The sequence below is a fragment of the Merops nubicus genome, unplaced genomic scaffold (genome assembly GCF_000691845.1).
Source record: "Merops nubicus isolate BGI_N331 unplaced genomic scaffold, ASM69184v1 Scaffold49492, whole genome shotgun sequence".
Lineage (NCBI taxonomy): Eukaryota > Metazoa > Chordata > Aves > Coraciiformes > Meropidae > Merops > Merops nubicus.
This window is the reverse complement of record NW_008595224.1, coordinates 1-11,985: the sequence shown is the minus strand read 5'-3', so window position 1 is coordinate 11,985 and position 11,985 is coordinate 1. Positions and strand designations below refer to the sequence as shown.

Here is an 11,985-nt window from a genome sequence, read left to right as displayed (position 1 = left end):
CCCGGGTTGAATTCCAGTGGCCTAAATATGGATAGAGTTGATTACAGGGGCAGACAGGAATACCAGGCTGGTTCTACCTCCTTATTGGAGGATATCAAAATGCTGTCAGGTCCTCACTACAATCAGTTCTCTAAACCCCACTGAACAAAACTCACCATTGTTGAAACACTGTGTCAATACAGCTCTCTTCCCACTCTAACTTCCTTCTTTAAAAAACATAAGCGAGCTTAGGTTCACATTGTTTTTATGGCTTTGATTTACTGCATAATACTTTATTAAATTAAAGCTGTCCTTGGTGTATGTGTTGGATGTCCGTTGTTCCGTTGTGAACTTGAAGATCACCTGCTGATTCTTCTGTTGTGACTCTTCTTGCCATATCCTACACAGATCCTGACAGCAAGTGGAGATGGGACTTGTGCTCTGTGGGATGTTGAGAGTGGGCAGCTTCTGCAGAGTTTCCATGGTCATGGAGCTGATGTCCTGTGCCTGGACCTGGCCCCTTCTGAAACGGGAAATACATTTGTCTCTGGGGTAAGCAGAAGTTTCCTATCATAATCTAAATTTAAGGAATGTGGAAGGGAAAAGGCAGCAAAGGAGGAGGCTCCTGGTCTTATTGAGAGAGTGCTGGAGTATGTGTTGGAAGCCTCAGTGCAATCCACTCATTGCAAGCACATTTTCCAAGCTGGAGCAAATTAAACCCCTGACTGTGGGGTCAAACCCACCCAGCCAGTCTGACTGCAGTTCTGCTTATTTAGCAAATTCCACCCCACACCAAAGCAATCCAGCCGAGATCAAAACCACGCCTCTCAGGGGGAGGGAAAGGCTGGGAGCTGGACTCCAGCGAGAGCCCCCGTGGCCAGGAGCCTGGGGCAGCTCCCTGCACTGGGCTCCCGCCCTGGGCCCAGATCACTGGGGCCCGACCGGCTGCACCAGGTGCCTGCCCAGGGCACTGAAGTGGGGCTGCAGATAACGGGCGTGCCCTTATCCCTCAGCCGCTCCCCAGAGCCCAAGGGGGACTGTTGGGTGCTGGCTAAACCTTCATACAAGTTGGAGTAGGGAGGTGATGTGTGGCCACATCTTCAGCTGTTGCTGAGTCCCCTGTGCCATCCACCAGTACCAGAGGCATTTAAAGCCCCTTCTGCCGGTGAACGCTACCTGTTCCCTGTCCTGGCCCAGAGGGATACACAAACCTCACTCAGGCTGCATGAGCGGTCTGGGGGAATACCCAGGGCAGCTTCCAAATCTTATCCTGCTGCTGAGAGATCACTGTTCCTGGGCAGCCGAGCCAGTGAGGCAGGCAATGCATAAAGGTGAATGGGATGGGACTCGGCTCCTTTTCATGGTGGTCCTGGTCTTCCCCACATCAGAAATAGAGTGTGCAGATCAGAGCTGGCAGGAGCTGAGAGATGACCTCTTTTGCTGGAGGCAGGTTGCTGCCAGGAGCTTTTTTCTAAAGGTACCAGGTTTCTGAGCCCCACCAGCACTAGCCCAGGGCCGGTGCTGTGCTCACTGATGGAAACGGCCTTTGTGCCACAGGGTGCTGACCATGGATTAGGGGACTCCACTTGTGCTCAGCATCATGGTCCCGTTCCTATACAATAAACCTGGACCTCTTCTGTCACAGTTCTTCTGTCAGATTTGGTTGGCCCACCAGGAGCAAGCCCAGCACGCTGGCCCAGTTTGCCTGCTGTAAGCACAGCTGCTCCGAAGCGTGACTGAAAGCTAATTCCATCCGAGTGCATTACTCCTCCTGGGCTTTCCTGTCACCGAGCTTGCTTCCCAGAAAGGATAGATTCATTCTCCCTGGGAACAGCTCAGCTTATTATAGGGCAAAGAATCACAAGCAGCTACAGTACTGTTAAAAGGATATGCCATACTTGTGTCAATGTAGCAGCTTGGGCATGTCTGTGCCTACAGGGACTCGCTGAATTTATCACATGCAAAATACCACATCAGTGAAGAACTCTTATATCATGTCAATGCAGGCATAGTCAAAACAATGCAACCTGAAGGTATGATGGCAGAGAGAGAGACTCCCTGTGTATTCTGTAAAATTCCACGTTGAGCTGGAAGAAGCAGTGCCAGTACATCAGCGTGTAGACTGGGTGCTGTTACATTAACGACTGAAGTGAACAGCCCAGCCCTCTTGGGTGAGCTGAGGGCTGTGTCCCGGGCTCTCATGCTCAGTTCCCTTTGAGCACTGCTTCTCAGGGTGAGTTGGATAGCACTCAGGGGGTCCATCTCTCTGCAGGTGGTTGCTGGTTTGTTCTTCAAAACTTTAGGAGTCAAAGCACCAGCTTGTCAGATATATCTTTCCCCCAAACTCCCAGAGAGGTCAGTAAGAACAGTGCACATGGAAGCAATAAGGGCTGGGCTTGGGCTGTGGTGGGGCTTGAGAGGGAAATATGCTGAGTCCAAAATGTTCTGTATCCTGTTTGGTTTCCCCTCTGCAGAAACCACAAGTTGGTAAAATGGAACATTACCTCTTTTAAATGACGACATCATTAGTGAAAAAAATGGGATTTCATTTTAACAAGAGAATTAAAAAAAAAGAGAGAAAGATGTGAATTGTGAAGAGACTGTTTAATTTAATTAGCAATTATATTTGCTTAAAAAGAAATAACATGTGTGGCATGGTCTGCTGGGCAGGACACGCTGGCTTGGCAGAAGCAGCAGCTGCTTGGCCTGCCCTGTGCTTCCCACGCAGCCTCAGAGAGGCTGAGGCCCCAGAGCTGAGCCTACCTGTGGCCTGACCCTCAGCAGTGTCCTATTTATTAAAATCTCCCATCACTCTTAAAAGAAAAGTCCATGTTCTTTTTCCTGTCACCGTGATTGTCATGGCTCTATAGGTGTGAGATGGTTCCTGCCCCAAGGACATTGCAGACTGCATAGGCCGGACCTCTTGCCCAAAACATTCAGGGTGCTGAGCACCACGCAGCAAACACCGAGTGTTAAATGATCTTTTCAAAGCACAGCTTGGAAGGGCAGTTTAGAGCTTGACAATGAGAAGATTGCTGTTATGCTTCTTTTATCATCCCAGCCACAGCGCTGAGCACGTGGGTGCAGAGCCATGGCAGGGGTTAACTCTGGCAGGAGGCTGGGCAAGAGGCCCTCCAGATGTGCTGATTCCATTTTCTATTTTAGTGTATGAGAAGAATTAGTTATAAAACTTTAAATGCTGGGTATTAATTTTTCATACAGGACATGTTAAGCAGGAGTGAGTCTCTTCCGCAGCGCTGGCACGGTGGGACTGCAGACAGGGGTACAGCAGCAGCAGCTGAGCAGGGCGGCGGGTGCCGGCTCGTGCGGTTCCTCGGCACAAGCCCCCCAGGCCTGCCTGCCCCGCGGGGGGCCCATGGCACCGGGGGATACCAGTATGGCCAGTGCTGGGGCTGCTTCGCTGGTTCAGCTCGCTCAGAGCCTCTGAGTGTAGCTGGGCTTGCTGGCACGTGTCAGGCACGAGGGATGAATGTCACGATTTGCACAACTGTAGTGATGTTTTTTGTCTTACTAGGGATGTGACAAGAAAGCCATGGTTTGGGATATGCGGTCTGGTCAGTGCATCCAGTCATTTGAAACCCACGATTCAGATATCAACAGTGTCAGGTCAGTATGTTTCTGGGAGAGGACACATTTGTGATGTTCAGCAATGCACTGGTTCTATTTTTGAAGTCTGACTTCATGCAAGTAATGTAATGTGTTCTGGTCTTTTTTTTACTCATGCACAGATATTACCCAAGTGGAGATGCTTTTGCCTCTGGTTCAGACGATGCCACGGTATGTTAATTCAGCAACCTAATTTAGGGAAGTTCTGTTACTTCCCAAGTCAGGTTTTCCTAAAAGACTAGGTCACATCCACAGAGGATTTAAAGTGACTAAACTGGGCCTGTGACACCAAAATTGCCGAAATAATAATGCTCTTGTATAACATATATTAAATGCTATTTATAATGCTATAGGGAAAATCTAGTGACGATTTGTAGGTCACCTCTGCAAAGTTTGCTACATGAGATACTGTCCAAATATTCATTTCAGATTTTCTGTGTTTTGAAGTTTCATGATCAAAATTAGTTTTCTTACTGGAAGAGATCTGGCTTTGTGTAGTTGTTGGTCACAGCCTGGGAGGAACCAGATGTAATGCTGCAGCTTGTGTCAGCAGGAGCAGCACAGCACAAGGGCATGAAGGGAGCCTGAACTTGAGTGTGCACGTCCCAGCAAGCAGAGGGGCTGTGGGCTCAGGACGGAGCTGGGCAGACCCACTCAGCACTGTGCATCCTGGAGCACAGCCCCAGGGTGGCCATGGCCACATACATCTCCTTCCCATCAGCCCGACTCACTGCCAGCCCTCTTCACTGGGATGAGTCACAGCATCCAGGCCATCCTGGATGATGCAATAGCTCTTACAGGATCTGTCTTATCTATGAGCAAGCTGTGAGGAGAGGCACGGTATGTATTGACAGGTAACTCTGGTCAGCACACTGTATGCAAAATGCCACTTAGGTCCTGGTGCCTTCAAGCCCCTGAGCGATGCACGTGGGTGGTGGGTCTCACTGCAGCTGGTGGGTCCCCATGGGGGAACCAGGCTCTGCCTGCACCACAGCCCTGCAGGGACTAAGCTGGCAGTTAAGTGTAACTCGAGAGCAGGTGTTTGGGAGGCACCTGGCACCTTATTTCTCCTGTTTACTCAAACATCACATGATGTTGCATGACTCTTTCTAAAGTACTCTGCTCTCAGAGCATGTTTTGAATCTGCTCCAACGCTAGCTAAACTCAATAGAAACATTCCCTTTGTCTTCACTGGAAGTCAGACCCTTCAAGGCTCTTCTAGAGAGAACGTATGCTCCTTTTAGGTCTTAAAAGCTGTGATTATAAATTAATACCTCAAGCTCTGTGGTGAGCCCAGTGGCTCTCCACATGTTCAGATGTGGTACTGTGAGCACTTGAGATGCTGAGAGAGTGAGATGGAGAAATTGTCCATCATTAAATTCCAATGAGAGCACTCTTTTTTTATGCCCAGTACCACAGACTCTGGGCTCCTGTGCTTATTAATTTGTTTAACGGAGTTTTTCTCTCTTAACCACTCCTAACACCCCCAACTTGAGCAGAAAAAATGGGAAATTCCACCTCTGTACTTTTGACAGAGGTTTTTGGCAGTTTCCATCTAATTCATTCTTTAAATGAAGAGGTTGGTGCTTTCGGCATTACAGACTGGTACACTGACTGGTATCCTTGAGCTGATTTACATACTTAGGGATTTCGAGGAACAGATCATCCTGACAGTCTGGAGGGAAACCAGAAAAGCATGCTCACGTGGCAGTGCTGTCACCCGCGCTGACCCTGGCTCCTTGTCGGGGCAGTCTGATGGAATTGTTCATCCGCATGGAGCACTGGGAGACCTGGAATTCACATAGCTGGCAGCTCCCGACCACCTTGCAAATGGAACAGCCTCTCCTTTGTGTGCAGGCTTGAATACCAGCCATTTTTCATTAGTAAAGTCTTAATATTAGCAAGCCCATCTGGCCAGTGTTTGATTAAACTTAACTTGTTGGGAAGGCTTACAGTTCAAACAATTTCAAAAGTGCATTTTGATGTCAGGGCTAACAGACTGCCTTTCAGTATGGCAGTGAAGTCTGGTCTGCCCATGCATTATTTCCATGTTCAACAAGCCTAAGTGTGCTGGCAAATGATAAAAACAGGAAGTGCAGGTTGTAGAGGTGATTGGGGATTTTCCATGAGAAATGAAACCCAAAGATATGTATTAAAATGTTATTATTTCACTTGAATTATTTTCACGTATGCTTTTCAGACAGAGAGGCCTCACGGAAGGGCAGGGGCTGTTTGTTATCCTGTTTCACTCGGAGCAAAGGCTACCACTTAGGCTTCCCCGTGCCAAGGGACCGTCTGAGCACCGTGCCATGTGGTCCGTGTTCTTGGAGATGACTAGAGATTTAATCCTCTCTCTCCTGGGCTCCAGCTCTGACTAAACTGTTGTCTTTGGAGACTCTCCCCATGCCCCTCCTCAGCAGCAGGATGCCCTAATCTGTAGGAAACCGCAGTGGAGAAGCATGAGGATGGGGGGACTTTCAGTGGATAGCCATGCTCCAAAGCCCACCACTCATCTCTTTATAGCAGGACAGGCAGGAGGCTTAGGGAGGTGGCTTGGAAAAGCAAGTTCTTAACTCAATTTATACAAAACAGACTTGTGTTGCTTAGATCCCTGTTAGAGTCTAGAGGAGTCCTGGTTACAGCAGGCAGAAACAGCAGTTAGGCTGTGGTCCTTCCCACTCCCATTTTTTAAATGAAATGGAGTAGGTATCAACTCCAGCCTTTACTGAGGGATGTGTTGGTTTTGTTTTAATTCTAGTGTCGCTTATATGACCTTCGTGCAGACAGAGAAGTAGCAATTTACTCCAAAGAGAGCATCATTTTTGGAGCATCCAGTGTGGACTTCTCTCTCAGCGGTGAGACCTGAACTTTGGAGGGTATCTTAGTGTTGGGATTTGAGGGGAACTGTAAAATTTTGCCAGCTTAATCTGATAAAACATTTGTTATTAAAAGTAATGCTAAGTACCAAAAGAAACTTCTAATGCATGGAAGCCTTTTTTTGCCTCTGTAAAAATAATTATTCTTTAAATAACCTAGCTGGCTATTGCTTCGTTGTAGCAATGAAAAGTATTTTCCTGGCCTCACTCGAGGCAGGAAATATTATTTTGCCATTAACTACAGCTGAGCTAGAATTTCACAATAATGATCAAAAACATTTCAAAGGAAACATGAAATGTAACTAGACTATTAAGTGTGCTTACATAAGTAGTTTTTAAAAGGATAACAAATGATTAATAGACAGTATGTTAGAGGAGTGTGAAGACAGAGACGTTACCATTTTTCACTACAGATCGGAGGCATGAGCTTGACTCTTCTCTCTCCTGCTCCAGCACAAAGGCAGAGCTCCTCCAGTCACACTCCATGGGGGCGAACGAACTGCTCTCTGTCTGGGACAGAGGCAAATGTCTCTTCCATGGTCACAAGCACCACAGCTCGTCCCACTGGGGACAATGAATCACCAAAACGTCTACTAATCATTCAGTCATTTGAATTAAATTTCTTGCTTAAAGTCTGTGCAAAATATTACCCTGCGCTAGCTGTTGGAGGGCTCTTCAGTCCATTGTGATTTAGTCGTGGTTCAGTCCTGACCAAACAGATTCTATATAATTTATCTCAGTTTTACTATGTTTTAACCAATAAATGTTAAGTGGTTCGGCACTTAGTATGGATAGTTCAGCAGTGGAGCAGGTGTGTTTAACAGGAACACAGGGGGAAGCAGAGGTGAGGGCTCGCTGTGTGTGGAGGGTGGCACAGGAAGGCTGGGCTGTGGCTCGCTGGGTGATCCGTGTCCTGCAGAAAGCCCTCCTTGTCCTGCACTCAAGACGTGTCACCTACTTAAGACCTCACTTTGTAAAATCTCATTCTCCTGGTAGGTCGCTTACTGTTTGCGGGCTATAATGATTATACCATCAATGTCTGGGATGTGCTGAAGGGGTCCCGTGTATCCATTCTGTTTGGACACGAAAACCGCGTCAGCACCTTGCGGGTCTCCCCCGACGGGACAGCGTTCTGCTCAGGCTCCTGGGACCACACTCTCCGAGTAAGTGCTAGGAGCACCTGCTTTGGGTCTTCTCTCTTTGGCTGGTTGTTTAAAAACAGACGCTGAGGAGGGGAAGGGTTGCTACAGGAGAATTGACTCTACAGGGACTAATGAGGATATAAGAACACAGTGTAAAACATGAACAGAAAATTGAAATTAAAAAAAAATACCCACAAAGTGCTAGCAGAACTGTTAAATTTTTAATTTAAGGGTTAAATATAATTGCTGCTGATACTCTGTACCACTAATCTGACTGCCTTGCCAAATTTTAATTAAACGTTAGATAGTCAATGTCATAAATGATTGTTTAACTCTCTCTGCAGATCTGGGCTTAACCTGAGATCCTGTGTGCAGAATCAAATGAAGACTGAAACCCTGGACTACAAAAACTGCATAAAATCCCCCTCAAAGCCAACTATTCGCTACACTGCAAAAGAGTGGCACTGAACCCACAGGTTAACACAACTAGGTAGAAACTGTAATCTGCTTGAACACATAGGAAACATCAAAAGTTATCTTCTTTTATTAGGACTAGTTTATATAATTATAAGGGGACTTTTGTGTGAAGTCACCTGATCATAGAATAGAGTATTTCAGTGCACATTACGTATTTATTTGCATGAATTTGTTTCCTTTTTAAAGTGGAAAAGAAAAAAGATACCTGATTTTATCAGGATGTAGCATAAGACTTTGGGAACATTCCATTGTAGTGCATTGAATTTTGTGTTGAAAAGCGGAAAGAAAAACAATTCTGATACTTCATGATGGCATTACGGATGACTGAACCTTGGTAGTAAGTAGAGGAGCAAAGGACCTAATGTGAAAGTACTGACTGTTGTAATAAAAATGTATTTTTTGTACAGAAAGGAATCCTTTCAATCCCTGTTTTTTCCTACTGTTTTTTTTAGATAGAAAGAAGTATTTCACGTCTGTTACCTGAATTAAAAGTATCTAAATGTATACAAGCTGGTAAGCTGCAAAGAGGAGGGATATAAACATGATTTACATAATCATGAGGTAATACTTAACCAGTAGTTTCTTAGAAATTTTTAATTGTATCACTTGGTGAGTGAATTTTCTTTTATTTAAGGGAATACTACATGCTAAGTACTAAGGGATACCACAGGCTAAGCACTAAGCACTGTTATACTGATGGTCAAATCTTTTCCAAGTCAGTCAGTCAGTCAGTCCATGATCCTAATTCTTATTTGCATTCTGAGCAATTCATACCACTTTGGCAGGGCAATGTGGCTTAAATGTGTATTAAGGCAGTAGGTGCCCATTTTAAGGTCCTTCTGCAATGTCACAGTCCTTACTCTAACACTAATCTCTCACTGGCATGGACATAGTTCAGTTGTAGCTGGTCTCGAGAATGTCCAGCAGTAAGCTGTTGAAAACCAGCTGGGAGCCACAGTCCCGCCAGCATTTGGTACTCTGTTCAGCAGAGCCTGTGAGTCCATCTGACCCAGGAGCCTGCGGGGTTCCAGGGAAGCAGTACAGCATTGCCAGCAGCACCCAGCCCTCTGCATGAGCAGGTAACACCGTACCAACTGGCAGGACTACCCCCAGGTGGAGCTGATCCCGTTGAATTAAGATTTAATCAGATAAAACCAAGCTGCAGCTAATACTAGAACTATTGGGAAATTATATCTAGGTTTATACATCAAAAACTATTGAGACTAAAGTGTGTCACCTCTGCTCATACTGACAGGTACTGAGGAGCAAAGAGGTGGAGTTATGCTGAGGACTTGCACGGCCTGACCTTTGAAATGCAAGTGGTGAGACACATCTCTGTAAAGATCAGAGATATGATTTATATTTAGATTGAGACAAGAGAAAACAAGGTCACTGGAGCGAGCTTGATCACACTGATCACTGGAGTTGGCTGTTCACATAAGTTGGATGATAGCATCTTTATTCTATTTGAAAGTGGGATTTTTTTTACAATTCTATGAAAATTGTATTAGAAACAAAGTCTCCTTCTTCAAGAAATCATTAGGTTCCATGAATCCATAACCAGTTAAGCTAGGACACTGACATATATATCCGTCTTTAGTCCCTGATGAAATAGCTCAGCTTCTTCACTTGGAAAAGTCAGCTCTCGTGCTTTGCAATATTTGTGGCAAACTATCCCTGTAACAAACTGAATGCACTACAGAAATGTCATCTAGAGCTCACTGTGCAATACTGAGTCAATACACTGTACACGTTTGATCAAAAGACTAATATTAATGTTTAGATAGTATTTATTGGTAAGATGTTTGTTTCAAACATACTACATTGTGTTGATACTTATGAATGGCCTAAATACAATAAATTGTATTTTACGTACTGAGAATATGCATATACTCATTTTTCCCATCAGTTAGGTACTTGTAGTGGTAGATATTTTTCTGGGTTTTTTTTTTTTTTTTGGCATTTCCTTTTAGCGCCATAGAGTTTCTTAGATCATTTGTCCTGCAAAAATCTAGGATGAAGTCCACTTCTACCAGAAAATTGCTTCTGGAATACCTTCTGGAAGTACCCAAGGTGAGCCACAGGGGTGGAAGTGCTCAGTTTAGACACTGAAAAAAACACCACCTTAATTTAGACACATTGTTTTGTTTCCTTTCCTCTGAGGGGCTGGGGAAAGTGCTGAGCCAGCTTCTTCTGAGTGACATCAGTGCCCAAATCGTCACCAGTTCCAGCGAGAACGAGGCTGACATAACATCTTGTGCACTCCTCTTCTTGCGGGGAGAAATCCCATGGCTCTTGCACCTCAGGGCCACTGCCTGTGGACTCGGAAGTCTGGCTGCATGAACTTGGGACCTGTGAAAATCACCTTTTTGTTTCTGAGGTAATGGTGAAAGCCATGAGCCAGGATGGGCCCCAACTTCCCCTCAGATAAATGAAGACAGGGGAACAGGGCACCGAAGTGTCCACTGTATTTCTTATTCGCTAAAGGTTGACCCAGAGAGGCTTTGGAGAACCCAGTGTTTTGAGACCCACCCCCTCTTTGGTCTGCCAAGCTGTTTGTGTCTTGGAGTGCCTCTATTGCTTTCCAGAGGGTGAGGTTTTAACCTGCATCTTGTCCTTTCCACAGTGTGTCCCAGCTTTGGAGCGCAGCCGTGCGGCTCTGGGTGCTGCAGGAAAGCAGCAGTGTCACCGCAGGGCCCCAGCACTGGCCCTACCTTCCTGACCTGCTCCTCAGCTTCAAGCCAGGAGGTGAAGGAGAAGAGTCCCAAAAGGCTACCCGAGTGGGCTGTAACCGGGCTAAGCAAAGGAGCTGTAGCCAGGGCAAAGTCACTGTCAGACGGCTCCATCCCGTTAAACAAAAATTCTATATAAACAGGAAGGGTGGAAAAGGATATTGCTAGAGAAAGAGCAGCCTCTCCCTCTTGCTCTCCTGCTGTGAGGAATGCAATAGGAAATTCCTGCTCCAGGATTAACAATTGTAAGGAAAACTAGTTTAAAAAGCATGTGTGGAAAGCACTGGCGAAAAGTGAAGATATCATTCCAGCTACTGCTCTAGCATATAAACACAGGCTAGATTCCCCTGCTTTAAAACAAAACAAAGGCCAAATATGGGGATGTAAAACTAAAAGTTTGCTTTAGAAACGGCCCTAAGAGATCAGGCCAACTCTTGATAGTGATCTGAGAAATTGCAATAGGATTGATTCCAACCATCTATTTTTAGGTTTTCTGATAGAGATGTAAAATGGAGACAGAGAGCTGTAACTCAAGACGAAGGACTGAAGCTGTGCAGTCCCGCGCTGGCATGCTGTCCACCTTAAGCCCGTTGTGGGGCAAGCTGAGAGCACGACCCAGTCCCTGGCAGCTGCAGCAGTGCTGGTGAGGGGCCGCAATCTGAACCTCGCCTGCCAGCTGGCACTGGGAGGAAGCACAAGTTGGGTGTACCTGTGTTGGGCCTGCCATAAATCTTGGGGTGGTTTTTATGGGAGCTTTGATGATCTGTTAAGCAGTTGATGGTACTCACAGCTCAAAGGGCACAGCAGGGATGCAGGGGAGGCATCTAGCTGAGATGTCTCCATGGTGCCATGCAAATGACACCAGTCAGCCTGCTCAGCCATTTTCTTTTACACCAGCAGCAGCGAAGATGCCAACATTTGCACCATGAAGGTTCTAATCCTAAATTTTGTCCAAATGCCCATCCAAAAGCGAACATGACCACGTTCGCTCGGCAAATGCACAACGCACTCATCCTATAGTTTTAGAAAACGTGAAGGATCTGATGCAAAGAATACAGGTTCGGGCCAGTCGTGGAAAAAATCCGGACGCAAACAGTACTCTAGGGAGAGCGACTCTGTACGTGCCTGCCCCGGGGCGCCGCTGTCCCCTCC

The 11,985-nt window shown here is 46.1% G+C and overlaps 1 protein-coding gene across 1 annotated transcript; it reads left to right on the top strand.

Moving 5' to 3' along the window:
• Positions 1 to 387: 387 nt before the first annotated feature.
• GNB5 (guanine nucleotide binding protein (G protein), beta 5) lies at positions 388 to 8,154 on the top strand (the record flags this gene model as incomplete). The annotated part of the gene is made up of 6 exons (XM_008935975.1): positions 388 to 531; positions 3,515 to 3,606; positions 3,729 to 3,777; positions 6,365 to 6,461; positions 7,479 to 7,645; positions 7,969 to 8,154. Coding segments are annotated over 6 exons (561 nt in total), but the record flags the coding sequence as incomplete, so codon positions are not given.
• Between the last annotated feature and the right edge of the window lie 3,831 nt (positions 8,155 to 11,985).